The 21,631-nt window shown below is 22.6% G+C and overlaps 5 protein-coding genes across 5 annotated transcripts; all 5 read right to left on the bottom strand. All coding sequences in view use genetic code 6, as the record gives it.

Moving 5' to 3' along the window:
• Positions 1-266: 266 nt before the first annotated feature.
• On the bottom strand, positions 267-3,216 carry TTHERM_00925610 (DHHC zinc finger protein; the record flags this gene model as incomplete). The annotated part of the gene is made up of 7 exons (XM_001031177.2): positions 267-316; positions 410-821; positions 889-1,053; positions 1,121-1,241; positions 1,813-1,968; positions 2,209-2,324; positions 2,707-3,216. The coding sequence occupies 7 exons, from the start codon at positions 3,214-3,216 to the stop codon at positions 267-269; spliced, it is 1,530 nt and encodes a 509-aa protein (XP_001031177.2).
• A 2,636-nt stretch (positions 3,217-5,852) lies between these two features.
• TTHERM_00925620 (hypothetical protein) lies at positions 5,853-10,271 on the bottom strand (the record flags this gene model as incomplete). Its single annotated transcript, XM_001031178.3, has 1 exon — positions 5,853-10,271. One exon carries the CDS (start codon positions 10,269-10,271, stop codon positions 5,853-5,855), a length of 4,419 nt encoding a protein of 1,472 aa, XP_001031178.2.
• A 1,901-nt stretch (positions 10,272-12,172) lies between these two features.
• Positions 12,173-13,502, bottom strand: TTHERM_00925630 (phytanoyl-CoA dioxygenase PhyH; the record flags this gene model as incomplete). The annotated part of the gene is made up of 2 exons (XM_001031179.1): positions 12,173-12,625; positions 12,990-13,502. The coding sequence occupies 2 exons, from the start codon at positions 13,500-13,502 to the stop codon at positions 12,173-12,175; spliced, it is 966 nt and encodes a 321-aa protein (XP_001031179.1).
• Positions 13,503-15,801: 2,299 nt separating this feature from the next.
• TTHERM_00925650 (phytanoyl-CoA dioxygenase PhyH) lies at positions 15,802-17,101 on the bottom strand (the record flags this gene model as incomplete). The annotated part of the gene is made up of 2 exons (XM_001031181.3): positions 15,802-16,239; positions 16,589-17,101. The coding sequence occupies 2 exons, from the start codon at positions 17,099-17,101 to the stop codon at positions 15,802-15,804; spliced, it is 951 nt and encodes a 316-aa protein (XP_001031181.1).
• Positions 17,102-18,958: 1,857 nt separating this feature from the next.
• On the bottom strand, positions 18,959-20,207 carry TTHERM_00925660 (phytanoyl-CoA dioxygenase PhyH; the record flags this gene model as incomplete). Its single annotated transcript, XM_001031182.1, has 2 exons — positions 18,959-19,411; positions 19,698-20,207. 2 exons carry the CDS (start codon positions 20,205-20,207, stop codon positions 18,959-18,961), a joined length of 963 nt encoding a protein of 320 aa, XP_001031182.1.
• Between the last annotated feature and the right edge of the window lie 1,424 nt (positions 20,208-21,631).

A 21,631-nucleotide genomic window follows, 5' to 3' on the forward strand; every position in this document is an offset into this window, starting at 1 on the left:
TGTTTTAACTCTGATTTGGTTGATTATTGTATGTTTGTTTGTTTGATTGATTGTTTTTTATCAATTTTTTAATAATATTTATTTATTTAATTGTTTTTGTTAGTTGTTTTATGAGAAAATTAAGTAAAGTTTTTGCTTCTCATTTCTGTGCATTAAAATGGGACCAGTATATCCTTTTAGATAAAGTAAGTTGGTTAATTGACTATGGTAAACTAACTAAAGGGTTTTTTTATTGATTAAATTAATTAAGACTTTGTTAACAGTTTTCAGACAATTAAAGTATTTTCTTGAGTTTATTTTTTTTTTAATTCGTTTTCTAATAATTAAAAAATGATGAATAAATTATCAATCGAATTTGAATTTGGAGTACTTTAAATAAATTTTCAAAAGATTTTATCGAATTTGTTACTTATTTCTATTTTTGAAAGGTTTTAGCTCTTTTATCGAGTTTTTTTAAATATTGATTAGTCGATGCTGTTTAGAGATTTTATTGATTTAGAAGGGGAGTTAGTTGGGATTTTTTCTATATTTTCACAGGAGGCTACTTTTTTTGAGATGAAATTATAGATTGTACCGTAACTATTCATGGAAACTAGTTATTAAACTTCTTGCTTTCCATCTGGTGGACTAATTTTCCAATGACTTTCAAACTTTCTCCTATCAGGTCTCCCTAGACCTGAAATACTGTGGACTAAGGTAGGAGTCTTGTTAAGGGACTATTAGTTTTTAAATATAGTACTTCCACCAGTTATATGTTATATTGAACCTGGTTATCCAGGTATATTGTTGAGACTTTTAGGATTTTCTTGAATTCTTTATGGCTAATTTTGGAAATAAATGGATATTTATTTACTTTTTGTGTGAAAAATATCATGAAAATAATAATACTATTTCGTTAATAGGCTATTTTGGTGCTGGTCGTTCTACTTGAAAATTTATTGCTTAATAAAGTATCTTAAATATTAGACTGTTTATAAAAACGGCGATTGAGATAATCACCAATAATATTAAAATGATGATCATTAATACTTCTTTGGACGCGTTTTTATATATCTGTTTATAATATAAAATGTTCAAAATATGAATTTGCTAAAAAGTTAAATAGTAATATTTATTTTACTTATATGACTTCATTTTTGAAGGAATCTATATCTTATATACACTTACTAATACTAACAACTCCTATAGCTACGAAAATAAGACCTTCAATTATATTCATTCCAATAATTATTTGGATCAGCCTAATAATTTTAAAAATTAATAAAATGTAAACTAATTAAGTAACAATAAAATTAAGTTTTTAATAGAATAAGCTGTTGATCTTTATATTTATTTCATTTAAATTATGTTATTTTTTAATGTAATCTAAGATATTGCCAGATGTTGATTTACAATTTGAAATTAATTTTTTTATTTTAAGCTGGTGAAAGTAATTTTTGAGTGAACAATCAATAATATTCTACATGCATAAATTTTTTAAGTATCTTTAATCTATCGCATTTAGAGTTACTAATTTTAATCAACACTTAAATAAATTTGTACTCATTATTCTTCATAAATTTATAAATTTGATAATTTAACAAAGAAAAGCATTTGTTTTTGAAATCATTTGTTGTTTTATTCTTTCATGTTTTATTATCTATTTACAATTTTTTATTTAAAAAAACTAATTCAAAATACTCTTTTAAGCAGTTAGATTTCATCCAATTTATTTAGCATTTTATAGACATTCTTTTTTATAGCGATTTTTTAATCTAAACTCCAGTTTTTTTATTTTTGCTAAAATTAAATGAAAATATTTTAAGAAATTACCTTTTATTGTTTTAAGAGATGCATTTTCCAATAAGTTTTGAATGAAAAAACTTTTTATATATACACACATCACAAATTTCACAATGAAAACAGTCCAAATTAACTTTTTCTTGACATTTATTGCAAAATTTCATCTTATTCGATTCTACAGATTCGCTTTTTTTAATAATATTTTATATTTATTTATGAAGTTTTAAGACTAATTTCTTATTTGAAGATTTTTAATGATAAAATAATAAATCCTCTTATTTGTATTTGCTAATTTATAATTTAAGATATGATCTCTAGAATTTTGTGGTTTTAATGTAAATAGATCTAGAGAAGGAATTATATAAATCTCTACTTGCTATTAGCTTTGGTTAATGAAAAATAGGTGAAAAAAAAAAACATTTTTACTCTTCGCTACAATCCTTATTGAGATTAGAGTTCTCAGACAAGTCAGCATTAAATGTATATATAGTTAGAAAGTATTTAGCTGCACTAGTAATACCATAAATAAGTCCAATTATAATCTATTTATATAAATTATAAGTAAAATAAAATTAGTTTCCATTATTTTTAACATCAATTTTTTGCATTTAATATCTGCATTTTATACATTTATATAGAAAATTATTATTTGCTAATATTTAAAGCATATGATTTTTATGATTACCATCTAAATACTATGTTTATACTATTCTTAATTTTTATCAGTACTAAATATTTATAAGATTTATAAGCTTTAAAAGTAAGCTAAAGCTGTTGTAAAATACAACTTGAACGATAAGTTAGTTTGATTATTTTTATTGGATTAGCTTTAAGTGATTGAATATTGCAAACAATTATTTATTTTGAATTTAAATTTAACAAATAAAGTGATTAAAGAAACAATCATTTTATCATTTTTTTTACTTGAAAAACTTCAGCAGTTATTGAATACAGAAAGAGTGTAAAGAAAAAAAACTTTTCCATAAGCTAAATAACACAGAATAAAGCTAATCTCCAACTAATATGGCAAGAAAATAGAGTTTTCAGTAAATTTTTTTGCTAAATATCTTCCTTTTATGATTACTAATGATTTGGTTACGTTGAACCATTCTAATGAATAGTTGAATATTATGCATTTATTTGAGTGCGAGACTCCTAGGCATTATTAGCTTAATAAATATTCACTTTATAAGAAACAGTATTATTATCCTTCAGGTTAATTCCATTGCTGCTTATATTCGATTGGCGATGAGGATTAATAAAATGATTTTATCTACTTATTCCATTAATAAAACTCTACTAATTCGAATAATTATTAATTTGCCCATTGCTACCACAGTATTACTACTAATTATCATTTCTGTTTAATTTATAAGTTTGTTCCTCCACCCGCAGCAAGATGTCATTATGCTATAATATTGACGTTTGGTTCATAAAAGCTAACTACTTCTCCGCTTGGCGAGCGCTGTTGCTCAAATTTAAAAATGGTTTTTCTAATTTCTATCTTAATCCTAATTCTATCTATCTATCGAAATTATGTAATTAATTATTCAATCAATATTGAATCAGTCTTTTATTTTATATTAAATACGCTATTCACTTTTTAGATCTCTTTTATTCACTAGGGAGACCTCACTCAGAATGTTTAATTAATATTAATTACCGCTTTTTGGTTAGCATCTTGCTCTATTGATTTATTTATCATCCTTCATATATTAATTAAATAAATAACTAGTCAATTAATCAATCAATCAATCATTTACGATTGATTTATAATTTAATCTTTATACAATTTATCAATCAATAAATGATTGAATAATTCATTCAATCATTAATTTGCTTATTTTTTTATTGATTGGTCTGTCTCACTGTTTGAATTTATTATTCTATCTATCTATACTAATTATTATTATTTTTTCTAAAATTAATATCTTACAGTGAATGATTTATCTTAGCTAGCATATAAGGTAATGATACTTAACTTAACTCAAAATTCAAGTGATTAAAATATTATAACCCTTTAAAAGCTTACTTCTATATAAATAGATCCTATTTATATTTTTAGCATTATTTAATTTTTTCATAAGATATCTGTTTGAATTAATCTTAAAATGAAAATTTCATGATTTTTGTTTCAGTTTTTTATGTATTTATTTATTCTAGCTAATTATAACTATTAAAGTAAAAAATTTAATGAATAAAATTATTCAATTACCTTTTAAAGCCTATTAAGTTTACAGTTTTAAATTAAAAAAGTATTTCATAAGTTTTGTAATAAAAAGTAATAAATAACCTTTGTGTTTCAACTATGTTAAGATGTTTTAAATAATATTTATAAGTTACTCAAAATATTTAATTTTTCAAAATGATTACCTAAAAGAATTAACATTAAAATTGTGTATTTTTATGTTGTTACACAATAATCAAATAACTTTTTATATTTCTTGATAATGGACTTATATTTTAAAATGATGACCAGCTAAAATAATTGCAAGGCGTCGAATACTTATTTAATTTCCTAAATACCAATTATTCAAATGTTTTAATATAGACCCCTTTTATTAATTTTAATTTATTTCAAATTTCAAAGATTTTTGAATATTTACTTGTTTTGATATTTAATTTAAGTAATTATAGCCATAAAAAAGAAAAATTAAAATTTATTGACAATCCTTTATCATTTGCTAAATTATTATTTTAAATAATTTCAGAATAAAGTTAGAAAACTTGAAAGAGTTTTAATATTACATTGATAAGATTAATTAAAGTAAGAATTGAGTGGCAAATTATTTAATTTAACTGAGTAAATAAGTGGATATTATTGATTTGAAGATACCAAAATATTACAAACAAAACATGCAAACTAATTACCCTTCTTTTGATTTTAATGTAAAAAGGATTTATTTAATTTACAAAAATTGTATGATTTAATAAAAATATCTTTTGTAAAAATAAAAAAAGTAAAGTTAAATGATATTTACACTTAATTTTAATTAACTTAATAGATTCTTACTAAATCAAACGCAAATAGCAGTAAATTAAACAAATTATTTCTGATCATTTAATATAATAGCCCAAACATTTTAATCTATTCTTTCAAATACCATTTCAATTACATTGATAAATTTTGTCAAAATAAAAAAATAAAATTTTAGAAAACATCAAAAGAAGTATTTTAAATAATATTTTATTGCATATTTTTACAATTTTACTTTTCTATGCAATATTCAAAGAATTGAATTTAACAAAAAAAAAATAATTAAAATTTATTTGTTTATTTTTTTCTTTCTTTAAACGTTTTTTTGTAAATAATTTGAATTCAACTTTTAAATTGTAAGAAGCAATTACCAAAAAAGAATTTTGGAACAAAAAATTAAGTTAAAACTTATGTAAATAAAAATTTTTAATCAATTAGTTAATTATCAATTACTGAATAAAGATTTTTAAATCAAAAATATTAAATTTTTAGTTTATTTTTTATGAAACTTTATGATTTGATCATTTTTTAATGATTTTAACTTCATAATAATATAGTAAATATTAATTATATAGTAATTAATTAGAAATATATCAAAGAGCTAACTTGTCGGTAATCAATTTTAAGAGCAATAAAGATATATGTAAGGTAGGTTAATAAGTAGATAGATAGAAAGATAGATAGATAGTTTTTAAAATGTAATAAATTTAATATAAATAGATAATTAAGCATTATTGTTATATTTGTAGTCAGTAGAGTTATGAAGCAGATAATAAGTTAACATACTTTATTTTACTAATCAATTTTAGCTTAGTATAAAATTTTTTTATTCATTGCAAAAATTCAATTAATTTAATTTGAATTTAGCAAAAACTTATTTTAAAAAAAATTTTATGATCAAGTTAGAAAATGAAATTACAATATAAATTATATTCTTCTTGTTATTTCAAATAAATTATTTGATTAAAACTATAAAAAGATGCTTAAAATTTTATTTTGTTCAATTCTTTTAATTAGCAGTTCATATATTGATTTATTTTTTTATTTTTATTTGAATGCTTTATCACATTTTTATTCTTTATTTTGCTTGTTCTCAAAGTATAGATATCTTTTTTTAATCATGACCATTCACTGGTAATACTAGCTATTTTCTTGGTGATATACTTTTCATTTTTATTTGCTAAGAGTTTGATGCCATAGGCGTATTTTGTTGAGTTCCAAATGAATTATGAGCTGCTGGTAATTTCGATACACTTTAACGAGTTGTCAGTTTAGAATTGGATTACATATATCCTCCTCCACCTCCTCCTGGAGAAGTTAAAGCTGAGCTATTAGCAATTTAAGAAGATAAAATAGCTTGGTTAAGATTTAAATTACTATGAGAACCAGAGCTATTTCCTTACAAATTATTGTTATTGTTGAAGTTTTATTGAGAAAATGATGAAGGAGCTTGTTAATTCTATGTCAATCCACCGCTTTTTAGCAATTTTGTTTAAGCATTTTAAGTTGGAGAACCAATATTGCTAGCTTAATGAGAGAATTGTTACATGTAATTATAATTGTTTGGTTATTAATCAGATTTTGTATACTTGTGAGATTGCTTCTTTTACAATTACTGTTAATTGTTAGTAATAGGAAGGAACGACTGCTGACTACCAAAGAAGTGTTTTTAGTTGTTGCCTTCTATTCTTGGGGATATTAAATTGGGATCTTTAAAAGATTATTAAATAGTTGGATGATTGGCTATGCTATTGTTTCTTTAGAAATATTCTTCATTTTAAGGATACATTTAATTACCATTTGTCTATTCTCCAAGCATTTATTTATGGCTAGAAATAGAATTAATGTTATTGCTGCTATTTGGAGTGCTGAAATAATTAAAGCCAGCAGTGTTAGAAGCAATATAAGGGATGTTATTATTACTCATTTAATTATTAGCTGTTCCGTTTGTATTAGTAGTACCACTGATATTTGCTGAACTGTTTTGCTAGTTCAAGAGAGAATTCGGGCTAGTGAGTAAATTATTCTATACAGGATTGCTATGTTATCTAAAATGTGTTTATTAGATTGAATTTCTAGAGGTTAAACTTCCTGTCAGCTAACTGGCAGCCATACTCAGCTATGATGATGATTTAATAATATTAGGATTATTTGTTGACTCTCTAGCTGTTGTTGATTTATAATTGAAAGGAGTTATTCCTTAATTTTAATTCTTATTATTTTAATTTTATGAATATCCTTCAGGATTCATATTAGAATTTGCTGATTTTTACTTTTGTAAGTTTTAACTTGCCATCAGCTTAACTTACAATTATTACTGATTTGTAAGTTATTTGTTATTTTATTGGATTGAATATTAAGCTTATTGTTATTATTATTATTATTACTATTGCTACTGTTATTATGATTGTTGTTGCTGAGGTATTGAATGTAATTAAAGCTACTTAGACAGCTAGTTTATATTTTATATTTAATTAATAATCTTTTATTAATTCACTGTGTTTTTTCCATTTATTATTGCATCTACATTCTAGCTTGATAACTACTACTAGCTATTAATCATATTTTGGAAGTTATTTAGACTTGATGGAGAAGAAGTAACTAAATTCATTGTATCTCCTCCACTAGTATTTGTATTGAAATTGAAACTTGGATTGAAACTACGAACAGAATTTGATGGAGAATTCAATTAACTTAATGGCTTTGTGTGCATACTGCTAAATTGATTTCTGGAAGACAAAGATTAATTTTTAGGTTTATTTATCTTTATTTATTATGAGCTAGAAACTGAATTAGGTACTTGTAAAGTAGAAGAAGTAAATCCAATACCAGAATCATGATCTTCTCTCGAATCTCCTCCTCTTGGACTGATTTCAATAATCTTTTGGCTATTAGTTGTGGAAGGATTATTGTTATTCTTTTTTATTTTAGATATCTTGAATTATGATTGAGTCAAAGATTGAGGGGTATTGCTATTCATGGCAAGATTGTGGGAGGATCCTGAATTACTATTATTATTGTTGCTGTTCATATTTGAAGAAAAAGTCTTCTGAAATAGAGGCTAGGGCATTTGCACTTTTTTATCAGAACTAAGAGGAGCTTGAGAATTACCTTATTTGCTGATTGAATCAGATAGAAGTTGATTCTAAGAAGAAAAATTAATTTAATTCATTGGAGAAGAAATTGATTATTAAGTAAAATTAAAATTTAAATTTATGTTTGGTTGATTCATCTATCCCCTCATATTAGCGATTGGTTTTATTTATTAATTTTGGTAATCTTGCTACAATTGTTATGAAATTCCACCATTTCCACCAGAATTTAATGAGGCTCTAGAAGTTAGAGGATATTCGTCTAATTACAAATCCGCTTTGTTCACTCTGTGAGAAAGTAAAGTTTTTTAAGATTCACTTGCAAGTGTAACCCCTCCAGTGCTGAGTCTTTTACCTTGCTAAAAAGTGCTTTTCTTGTTATTGCTTTGAGAAGAAGGAGTATTTATGTTATTATTATTTAATAAAGTGTTTTAAATTGTATTTAAATTAAGCTTTAAATCTAAGTTATGGTTGTTGCTTTAAGAATTTCTCGCTGAATTCAATGCCTGCTATGACTAATTATTATAGGGTTACAGAGATATTTTGAGATTTTTGGGAAAATTATCTTCAATATTTTGCTGTTAATGTTAAATCTACTGCATTTATTGATGTTACTACTACTACTACAATATCTGCTCATTTATTTTTTATTGAATTGCTATTTAATTTTTGCTTCCGCTGAACACCTTATCGAGGTTTTACTAGCTGGTTTTCGTAGAGTTTGAAAAGTTTTCTGAGATTTACTATTTTTTATCAGAAAAAGAATTTTGTTCGTTGCTTTATTTTGCTTGCAATTTTTTCTAATCGATAAGTAAATCGCTGCCTATTTTATTACTTTCGTCTTTTTCATTCTATTTAACAATTTTTGCTGCTCCATCTTTTGCATCTGTTTTACTGCTTATTTAATGGAGGTTAATAGTACCTCCATTTTTTACGCTTGTTGGGTGACTTGAAGTTATTTTGTTGCTTTAAAGAGAACTCAATTTGATATCTTGCTAGTGAATATTTATGTTTAATAATTATTGGTGGTTGCTTTACTCTTAGGATGTAGCGTTATTTTTGAGATTAACGTGCTAATCTTTTTACAAAAATTTCAAAAAATCCTCCAATCCATGATTATCAGCCATATCAACAATAGTCACTTCTGATTTTATCGACATAGAGCTCTACTGCAAAATATCATTGAGCTTATAATTTATTTCTAACAGAGTGTCTTACACTCCCTTTTGCGATTACGAAACAGAAACAGAAGAAGAATTTGAATTTGGTTTATTTGATTAGTTTGAATTTTGCGTGCTATTTTTACCCTTGATACTATCTTTCTTTTATTAACTTTGAGCAGTGGTTTGCTTTAATTTACTATCAGGCTATTAACTTGCTGCAGACATCGTAGCTACTGATTGTGCTGCATTTATATTAGACCCTAATTTTTAAGTTCCTTGAGAGGAATACTTCGCTATATTTTTGGCTATAATGTTGTTCTTAGATAATTGATTATTGTCATTGTTATTAACTTTAGAATCATTTTAACGTGCATTAACAAAACTGCTTAAATCCTTTAAAAAATTTGATAAACCCTTCTCCAACTTTTATTTCGCTTTATGATTTTTATCATGCACACTTTCTTCAGTCCCTGGTGCAGGTATGTCCCCTACTATTCCTTTGGGTGGTTTATTTGGATTTTTTTTATTTTCTTCTTCAATAATTTTTGCAATTCTATAATATTCAATTCTCCTCTTTTTATCGTGCATATGATTGATGATGTTACAGAGAGGCTACATAAACAATCTAGGAATATCTTGGTGAAATTTATAGTATTCTGTTAATAATTTTATCTTTTGAGGATATTCAAATCTAGAATACATCCTCTTCAGATACTCCTCTTGATCATCTAAAACTTGTAAATCCTTGAATTTAATTGTGAATTTAGTGCGAGAACCTTAGAGCAAATCATTTAAATCTCGTGTGTAATAGTAATTCTATGATTGCGAAAATTTATCATATAAATTTTGGTATAGCTTTTGTCTATACATTTGTTGTAACTTCCTGTATTTTTCTGATTTAAAATATTACTGCTACTATTACTATTTGAATAGATGAGACTTGCTCTACTTTGCAAGAGACAAAGATTAGTTTTTCTGACGAATTTTCTCATCTCCGTCGTTGCTTCTATTGAGTCCTTGTGATTAGTTTAGCTATTAAAACGATTTTCCTGCTTATCTCTTCACATAATTGCTGCTACTGCTGCTACCTAAACTATTTAAATTACTTGAACCTGCATTGCTTAGGTGCTGATTATTCTAAAAAGAAGAGGCTGCAGTTGGGTGTTAGCTATTGTATTATAAATATGTGGAAGGGCCATTTGCTTGAGAGGAAGAATGAACATTAGAGCTATAAGTTGATGAACCCAGCACATTCATCTCTTCAAAATATGGGGTTGTTTTTGAGTTTAAAATGAATTGATATTCTTATGATATCTATCTATTTATATGTGAAAATTACTTAACTAATCCACTTATACTATTATCTATCTAACCTATTCAATTTATATATTTTTCTTCCTAATCAATTGATCAATTAATTAAAAAATTTATAATTCTTAACTTGTGTGCTTTATTTACCTTTTTTTGATAGATAATATTTAATTTCTGAGTTGAACAATCCAATCCTTTCTTTCTTGTTTATTTGTTTGGTATGAATGCATCCATCCATCTATACATAAAAGCATGTATGTCTTTCTCTATTAATTAATATAAATGTGTGCTTGCTTGCATGTTCTTTATTCTTACTGAATAATAATAACTTTTTTCTTTTAATAGGTGTATCAATCAAAAATTATGTAAATATATATGTATACTTTTCGTCATTGCATTTATATTTCTTTCTTCTTTTTAATTCACAAATAACTCACTCATCCTCAAATAAAACAAAACAAAAAAAAACAAAAATAAATATATAATTCCATATTGATTTCTTTTAATTAATTAACATTTTTAACTCTCTTTACTATACAGATATGTGTTTTTTAGCTAATTTTAACAAATTTAAATGTTTGATCTCAATCATTCAATCATAAATTCAATTTATACTAAAGCAGAAACTAAATAAATTTTCATTTAATAACAAAATTTAGAGTGCTCATTTATTTATTTATCAAATTATTTAATTTTTTCTTGCCCTTTTAACAACCATTTATTAACCAATTTCATTTCTTTTAACTAAATTTCATCTAATAAAGTTCTAAGAATTTTATAAATTTCTTTAGTAAATAATTAATATGCGATTATTTTCTATATCTATTTTTTATTTTAATTTAGATATTAGAAAGAAAAGGTAAAAGTTATAGAAAAAATTATTCAATAATTTAACTGAAATTTACTAAGTTGTTAGTATTCTCTTTATTTTGAAACTAAATTTAATTTTCATATTTTTAAATAAAACCAAAGAGTACCATTTTTAAAATATTTTTTCACAATTTCTAAAAATTTATTTATGATCATTTTTATATTATTCAAGCATAAGCAAAGTATTTATTTAAATAAAATAAATTTTGATTTTTGTTTAGAATATTTTTAGAAACTCATAATTTTGGCATATTAAGGAAAGAATCATACATGGTCTTGGATATTAGTTGATATGAACATAAATAAATAATTAATAAAATTAAAATATATTAATAACACATATATTTTTATGAAAAGCATTGCTTATTTCTTAATTAGAAATATATATACTCTTATAAATATAATTCTTTTATTTATGCTTTAAAAATTCATTAAAATATTTGATTTCTATCTAAATAAATGAATAAACTACCAATAATTGATTTAATTTATCAAAAAAAAATTTCTAATAAAAAATTAATTTAATTTTTTTCATAATACATCAAAATTTTGAAATTGCTTTTGTAAAACTCTATTTTTATAAACTGCAAATTTGAATTTACTAAAAAATAAATTAATATTTCAATCAAATTTAAAGGTAGAAAAATAAATAATATATTACATAATTAGGTTTATATTTATTTTCTATAATGCAATTGTAGATTATTTCTAAAGATTGAAAGAAATTGTTATATTTATACTTTATTTATTTTTAGATAATTATCAAGAACATCTAAAAGAGTTTTGATATCTTTTTATTAAAAAAATGTAGACAGAAAGGTAGATTATTTTAATGTTAGTAATATAAAAATAAAATTTAAATATTTATAAATTTATTTAACTATTTCACATCAATTCTTAAATAGAAATTAACAACTTATTTATTAAAATTAATTATCATATAAAAAACTATTAAGGAAAAAATAAATAAATATCTATCATGCTTATTAAGTTGAATTAGAATAAAGCTTTGAAACTATTTAGTTATAATCTCTGAAAGGTAAATGAGAACGACGTTACAACCAATTTCTTTCATGCCATCTACAACCTTACGAGTCTATAAAATGAAGTGCATATGCATGACGAGGTTTAGAAGATTCATTTTGTTTTGAAAAATGAACAAAATCTCCATGGAAAATAAACATGGATCCCCTTTTTACTTCGATAGGAACTGCTTTTTCAATATCATACTATTTTTCTTGGCCTTCTAGATAAAATTAATCGCCTTTTTCTGTTCTATAGCAAAAGTGAGTAGTTGGATTTTTATGACTACCTTAAATACCCCACATACATCCGTTTTCAATAGTAGCATCATGTAAAGCAAACCAAAATCCTATAGCGGAGGATTAAGGTACTGTTATTAAGAAAGTATTATCTGTATGAGGAGGAACCTATTATAATAATAAGTAATTAAATACAAAAGGTGTTCAAAAACTGTATTTTTATAGACTTAAAATATCTAATGAGGAATATTTTGTTTGATTGAAAGGTTTTCTTTTTACTTACTGTTGTAAAAAAGACTATTTACTGATAAAAAATTAATTAAATATTTTGATATGAGTAAATAGTCGAGTTAATAAATTAATCATTTTCCCAATCAATCAGGAGGAATAAAATTAATTAAAAATAACACCTGAATATTATTCAAAATAGAAATATTAGTTTTTTTAAAGCAATGAAGATATTATTTTATTTTTAACAAATTTTGATGCTAGTCATTAAAAAATTAAACTAAATTTATAGTTAATTATTTACAGGAGTACCAACTCTTTGGTTTTTGAATATGTACATGCTTTAAATACATTATGGTTTTTGGTATCCCAACTGATTGAGAATGTATTACAAAAGTGGTCTATAAGTGAATCTTTCAAAAACTGGATCTAGATCGTGTAAAGCATGTCCCATTTTATTTAATACTTAATCCTCAGGAACTGTGAGCTTGTTATTTTCATCGAAGACATTTGGTTCAAAGAAAAATCCTATTTAATCTCCTGAATCTATAAAGCTCTTAGCTGTTTCTACTTCGCCTTAGCTAAAGCAAACTCTATTCTCCATAAAATTATTACTTTTCATAATCTTAGAGCATTAGCTGATGAGCTCGTCAATCATTTACTCTGAGACAACATTATGGACAAGTGTACAACCATTTTATTAAAAATCTTTAATGTTATTTTCTGTGAATATTTAGTTAAAAGGAATTGAAGAAAATCTGTATATTTGCTAATTGAAGAGATATTTGTTATTGGTTAAAAATCTTTTTAACATCATTTTTCAATTTTTAATTAAATTATTTATTTCTTTATTTTTAGCCTGTTTTTTGAAGAAAAAAATATTTATTTATAAAAAATAAATAATATCTAAGCTAAGTTTTGTTTTACTTTAATTGCCAATTTTTAAACAAATATTTAATTATTTTTCTCTTCCAAATAGAAATTATGTATGATTATGACTTGGTATGAATAAACCTGACATAACTTTTTATCAAAATATTACATTATTTATTAGCATTAAAATTTTAGAAAGATACTCAATAGTATACATTGAATTTCACTTATTAACTATTAAAATATTTGTTTCTATAAATTTCATTTGCAAGATAAAATAAATACTTTCTAAAAATTTCTTTTGACTTATCTCCAAACAAAGTATAATTGAATGCATGTATCTAATAGAATGATTAAATTAATACTCTAAATGCTAAAAAATCTAATTTTTTGCTGACTACTTTGTCAATAGTTATTTTTTAATATTTGATGACACACTGTATATATTCTATTTTAAGATACTACTACTCTATTAAAGCCACAATTTTAATTTTCAAAAAAAATATTTTAAAAATTTTTTGCATTCAAAATTTGAGAAAAAAGTTATAGAATAGAAGAATACACAGTTAGCTTAATTATTTAAAACATGTCAATTCTAATACAGTTGCAAAAATTGATTGTTGAAAGATTGATTAATAAAAACGATAATCAAAATTAAATTAGATTTGTTTCTCATTTAAAAATCTTAAACTAAATAAAAATTTACAACTTTAAAAAGCAAGTAAAATATTTAAAGGCATGTTAAAGTCAATACATTTTTTAAATCTTAATATATATTTGATACTTTTAGCAGATAGATGCTTATTTGAAGACACATAAAATACACTTCTTTATATTAATATTTAAATATTAGTTTATTTAACTTAAGATAACTATAATGAAAATTGTTGCTAGGTATCATTTATTTATTATTACTAAAATAATTTTAGAGTAAATCACTTTTATTAATACTAACTAAAGAGATCTACTTAATTCTGTTGCTTGTGCATTATTATTTTTATTTAGGTGAATTATAAAATTTAACTCAAATTAAAGCTTAGATTTAAGGAAAACTGCAAAAAAATTTTAGAAGTTTATCAAAAAATTTATTAATTGTTTGTGAAAACGATTCTTTTTTTTATTCAGAAAAAAAATATTTTAATAATAGTAAATAAATATAAAAACTTTGATATTGACTTTTCTCACTAAAATAATAAAAATAATAGTAAATCTAAATTAGTAGATTGAAATAATACTCGAATAATTATTTAAGCTACCTCATCACAATTTTTATTTATTTAAATAAGCTGATTATCAATCTTTTCTTAAATTCTTTAAATATTTTAATTGTAAAAGTGGGATTTGCCATTAAGGAAAAGAATATAATTTATAAAATGCACTGATCTCTAAATAATAAAACTCTACATTTCGTAATCTTTGTTTTTAAGTAGCTTTATTTAGATGAAACTTAATTTGAATGAAAAAACAATTTAAATTAATTTTAATATTTTTTAAATTTTACAATCTTTATAAATATATTAATTAATTTACATATTTATTAATTATTTTATTTAACTAATTCAACTATCAATCAGCCATTCATTTACTTATTTTAAGTTTTAATTTTTCATTTTTAAATTTTATAGTTAACTAAATCAAAGAATAATTTCATTTATTTCATCCAATATTTCTCATTTATTTAATTCTTTAAAAAATCATTTGTTTTAAGAAAAAAAATTTAAAATATTATCATAAAAAATATAGAGAAAAAGGAAGATCCTGCTCCAATTAAAAAATTTTCCATCTCTTCGTCATCGTTTATCATTTAAAATTAATTACATTTACTCAGTTAAATTTTTGAGGTTTTTATTATCTTAATCTATCATTAAATATATATAATTTTTTAAATTTGGATATAATTATTCTCAAACTGATAAATATAGTAAATATAGGTTTTCAAATTCCTCTAATTTAATACACCATAGTTAACGGAATTTCAATAAGCTTTTATGTAAAAATTGAATGGTAGGTAATCTTTAAGAAAAGAACTTTAGTTGTTTTAAAATACAGAAATAAAATGATAATAATTCGTACACATTTTTTTAATTTTATAATTTTTATATAACCAAACATATTAGAAAAATCTAAAACTCAATTAATTTTAATATTGGATTTATAAAATACAAATTAAAATTTTAATTATAAAAAAAATATTAAATAAGCAAAGATAATATAATTATATTATTCTAGATTTTATACTGATATCAGACAGGATAAAGATTGGATATAACCTAGTTATAATCTCTGAAAGGTAAATGGGGACGACGTTATAGCCAATTTTTTTCATGCCATTTATGCCCTTAAGAATCAATAAAATGGAGGGCGTACGCATGACGAGGAAGGTTAGACTAATTATGTTTCGATAGGTGAATATAGTCACCATGGAATATAAATACAGATCCTCTTTTAACTTCTATTGGTACAGCTTTTGTTAAATCATATTTTTTTTCTTAACCAACATATATGAGTTCATTTCCTATATCACTTCTGTAACAAAAATGAGTAGTTGGATTTTTGTGACTACCTGGAATACCCCACATACATCCATTTTCAATGGTTGCATCATGCAAAGCAAACCAAAATCCTACTGCTGAAGATTAAGGAACAGTAATCAAAAATGTATTATCAGAATGAGGAGCTACCTAATAATTTTATAAATAGAAATTAAGTATTAATATTAATCTACATTCTGAATATTATATTTATTGAGAAGATTATTAGATTTTTGATTGCTATTTGATCTTATAAGGAAAAAATAATAATGATTTTTAATATTAAGAAGGGCAGTGTGGTAAAAGTCAAATTTTGATTTTTTTTCTCAACAAAAATACATTCAAATTTATTAAAATATCATAAATTTAAATTTGGTATATTATGAGATCTCTTAATATAAATTTTCTAACTTTTCTAATTATAAAAAAAACAATTAATTACAAACTATATCAATAAAGTAAGATCAAATCAAAAATATTAGTATTATTATTTGCTTACAGGCGTTCCAACTTTTTAGTTTTTGAAAATATACATGCTCTGAATGCATTAAGGCTTCTAATATCCAAGCTATTTTAGTATATATTACAGAAGCGGTCTGTAGCTAAACTTTTCGAATACTGGATCTAAATCGTGTAATGCATGACCCATTTTATTTAGTACTTAGTCTTCAGGTACTTTTAGATTATTATGCTCATCAAAGACATTAGGCTCAAAGAAAAATCCAATTTAATCTCCTGAATCTATGAAGCTCTATGCAACTTCTAACTCACCCTTACTAAAGCAAACCCTTTTCTCTTTAAAATTATTGCTTTTCATTATTTTTTTGCATTAATTAATGAGCTCCTCAATCATTTCTTCTGTAACTACATTATGAACAATTGTTGCTCCATTTTCTTAAAACTAATTTAGGTGTTCTTCAGTAAAAATTTAATTTAAAGGCTTAAACGAAAATCTTTAGAGCTACAAATTGCAAATATATTTATTGCAATTTAAAAATTTTTTTAGTATCATTTTAGATATTTCTTTTGAATATAACGCTACTAATTGTTTTTACTTTTTTAATTTATCTTTATTTAAAAAAAGTAATTTAACACTTTAATCATCAGTGACTTTGAATATCTCGAAATATTTTTTCTATAAACAATATAACAATCAGCTATATTAATTAAGTAATTAATTTATTTTTATTGTAAGAATTGTTTATAATTTTTTTACATTTATTACGATAAGAAATTGCAAATTATGATTTTTTTTATCATATATTTATTGACTTCTACTATTTTGTTATTAGAAATATTTGATCAAAATCTCAGCTACAAAAAATAAACTCTGATTTAAATTTATTATTGAAAATAACTAAAAACTTATAATAATGAAATCCATCAAAATATTACAAAATATACATTTTATCATAGAAAATTTTAATTATTTTAAAGATAAAATTTTACTTTAAAAAAAAATAAAATATTTCTTTTATCAATGTAACTTAATGATTTAAAACAAATTTGAACTTTATATTATAACATAATTATTTTGTGCTTAATGTCTAATTTATAACAATTTTAAATTATAATTTTAAAAATGAACTAAAAATAAGTATTTATAAAATTAATTGTTTTAAGTTAATTAATGGGCCATGGCATTTGTATGGTGTATAGGGGGGATTTTTTTCATAGTAGTATTTATAGGGATAATAATAAAAATTATATATAAATATAATAGTGGCTATTATAGGGACATTAAATCCCTCTATGAACCCCTATAAAAATCATCGCCCTAATTAATTATAGTATCAATTGCTAACCTTATATTAGTTTAATTTATAAAAACTTAATTGATGATTCTATTTCAAAATATTCATAAAAAAATCATTAATTTAACTAAAGAGCTATGTTATTAATTGATTATCTCTTTATGATAAAAGACTAAAAAGTGGTTAAGTTTTTAATTAAAAGGTTCATCCTTTATTTAATTTATAAGATTTTTGTTTTAATTTGCTGTATAATGTTTAAAAATAATAAAAATTATTTTGTAAGTATGTTTTTACAAGATGAATTACTAATCTTATTTAGTCATTTTGATAATTGAATACTATATAAAGAATCCTTTATTGGATGATTGAAATTAATAATTAATTTAATGTAATTAAGTCTTTGATCTGATAAATTCGAAATTTATATTCAATTTTTTTAAAAAATTCATATTAAAATAAGATTTACACTTCAAAATTAATAATCCGATTAATTTTGTTACAAATTATTTATATCATTAAAATGATCAAAAATAGTAACAAGATTTGTAATATTATTATTTATAAATTCTTTTTTTAAATAAATTGGTGTATAATTATTTTAAAATATTTTACTAAATAAATACAAATAATTTATTACTCTCATCAAGTTTCTAAGTTAAGTTTAAGCATAAAAAGATTATTTCACAGTTATCCTGAAAAGAAATATTATTCAATCAAAAACATAATAACATGTAAATATTCATTTTTAATTAAATAATTATTTGTTTCAAATCAAATAATCATACATTCATTATACTCATCTTATTTTTACTCTTTTTCTTTTTTTTTGCAATAAATATTGATGAAGCAGTATTTTGCTTGCGATCAGTTCTAACTTTAAATATTTTTGTTTCAAATAAAACTTCTATTTAAAAAATTCAATGTTTTACTTTTTTTAAAAAAATTTTAAGTTTATTATAATAAATTACTTTAAATTCTACATTTTTTTATATAAGCGAAAACAAATATTTTATAACAATTCAATTTTTATTCAATCATTTAATATTAACCATAAAAAAAATTCTAAAATAACTAAAAAAAATTTTTAATTTATTTTTTTAACAATATTCAGCTTCTCAAGCTTAAATGCTTGAACCAGATTAAAGATTAGAGACAACTTAATTATAATCTCTGAATGGTAAATGAGGACGACGTTATAGCCAATTCCTTTCGTGCCACTTATATCCTTATGAATCTATGAAATGAAGGGCATAAGCATGGCGTGGAAGACTAGACTAATTATGTTTAGATAAGTGAATATAATCTCCATGGAAGATAAACATAGATCCTCTTTTAACTTCTATAGGAACAGCTTTTGATGCATCGTATTATTTTTCTTTACCAGTATAGAATAGTTTATCTCCTGTATCATTTCTGTGATAAAAGTGAGTAGTTGGATTTTTGTGACTACCTGGAATACCCCACATACATCCGTTTTCAATTGTTGCATCGTGCAAAGCAAACCAAAATCCTAGAGCTGAAGATTGAGGTATAGTCATCAGAAATGTATTATCAGCATGAGGAGCAACCTATCAATTAAAATTATTATATTTATTTCAATTTAAATCATATTTTATTTTAAAAATATCTTCTTTAAACAACTAATCCTATTATTTTTTTATTTATGTTAGGCAGAAAGAATATTGTGGTTTTAATTACTCTTAATTGAGTGGTGATAATAAAATTAATAAAGATAATATTGATGATAGATAGTACTTCTATATTTATATAATGAAGAATTGAAAATTTACTATCATTTAAATACATAAATAAAGTAAGATTAAATCAAAAATATTTGTATTATTTATTGCTTACTGGTGTTCCAACTTTTTAGTTTTTGAAAATGTACATGCTCTGAATGCATTAAGGTTTCTGATATCCAAGCTATTTTAGAATATATTATAGAAGTGGTGTATAGCTAAACTTTTCGAATACTGGATCTAAGTCATGCAATGCATGACCCATTTTATTGAGTACTTGGTCTTCTGGTACTTTCAAGTTATTGTGTTCATCAAATACATTTGGTTCAAAGAAAAACCCAATTTGATCCCCAGAATTTATGAAGCTCTAAGCAACTTCTAACTCACCTTTACTAAAGCAAACCCTTTTCTCCATGAAATTATTGCTTTTCATTATAGTTTTGCACTAATTAATAAGTTCTTCAACCATTTATTCCGTAACAGCATTGTGAACAAGTGTTGCTCCATTTTCCTAAAAATCATTAAGATGATGTTCAGTAAATATTTAATTTAAGGGCTTAGAAGAAAATTTATAAAGTTGTTAATTGTTCAAAAACTTAAAAGAGCTTAATAGTTTTTTTATCATTTTGAGGTAGTTTTTTTATTTTTTCACAAATATATTTTTTAAATTGATTATAAATAATTTTTTATAAATTTAATCTATTTTTAAATCATTTTTATTGATAAAAAAACCAATAATTAAGCCATTAACATAAATAATTTGACACTATATAAGATACCTCTAATTTATATTTTTCTATTCTTTTATTATTAGGGTTACCAAAATTAAATTAAAATTTTGACCACAATAGTAGCTAACTTAATAATTTCTATAATAAGCTCATATTATTACACATACATATATTTATTCTCATATTTAGACATCTTTTTATAATTATCTTGAAAGTTAATTATCTAGTTAGTTATATTAAGTAGTTTTTATATATATATCATAGCATGATAAAAAATATTTCCTGATTTTTAAATTTTGTATGTTACTTATTATCAGAATTTATAAAGTATTACATTATTTTTAAATATTAATTAAAAGTGTATTTTTCAAGCAGATATTTAATCAAGCTTGTTAATTTTTAGAAGAAAATCCTCACCATATTAAATAATGTTTATTTAATTTAACTAATTTTATACCAACACTTTCTTATTTTTTTGTGATTCAGAAATCTAATTATTAATCTAAATCTTTGAAGTAAATTTCTTTCATTAAAATAATTCTAGCTTTTTAAGAAAGAAATATATTTTATTTCATAAATGAATGATGGATATCCAAATAATTAAAAAATTTGGACATTATATATACCCAAAAAAATGTATATGTTCTAAAAACTAAGTTATTTGAGAATGAAATAAATTTATTAAGCTAATTTACAAAATAAAATTTAGTTGTTTAAAAAAAATAAAAATATACAAGTTGAATAATTTTAATTTCTTTACATTCATATTTATTATTCATTTAATGATTTGATTTGCGCTATTTGTGATCAATTAATTTTAATTTCAAATTGGTGGTAAAGTCCTTTTCTTAACTAAATTGAATGATATTATTTATTTTTAAATAAATTTGTGGTAAATCAAAAGTTATAAATTTATGCTCAAGCAATTTAACTATTATCAATTATTTGAATTCCACAAATACAATAAACAAAATAAATAGCCATTTTCATGATTTCTTGCATCACAAATAATTTAATTTTAGCTTAATTTCATTACTAAATTATTTTTTCAAATAAAAGATTTATGTTAATGTGATTATTTTGATATGAGTTATTTTAAATTTAGTTTTTATCAAAAAAAAATAAATAGATTTTCTTGAAATTAAAATTATTATATTAAGTAAATTAAGTATTTCTATATATTTAGATAATATTATTTCACTTTAAAATGTATATGATTTTAATTCTATATAGAATGAAAAGTAAAATTATTAAATCAGTACTGAAATATCATACATATTTCAGAATAACTTATAAAGTAACAATAAATATTTTGCTT

The sequence above is a fragment of the Tetrahymena thermophila genome (assembly GCF_000189635.1).
Source record: "Tetrahymena thermophila SB210 genomic scaffold scf_8254448, whole genome shotgun sequence".
Taxonomy (NCBI): Eukaryota; Ciliophora; class Oligohymenophorea; order Hymenostomatida; family Tetrahymenidae; genus Tetrahymena; species Tetrahymena thermophila.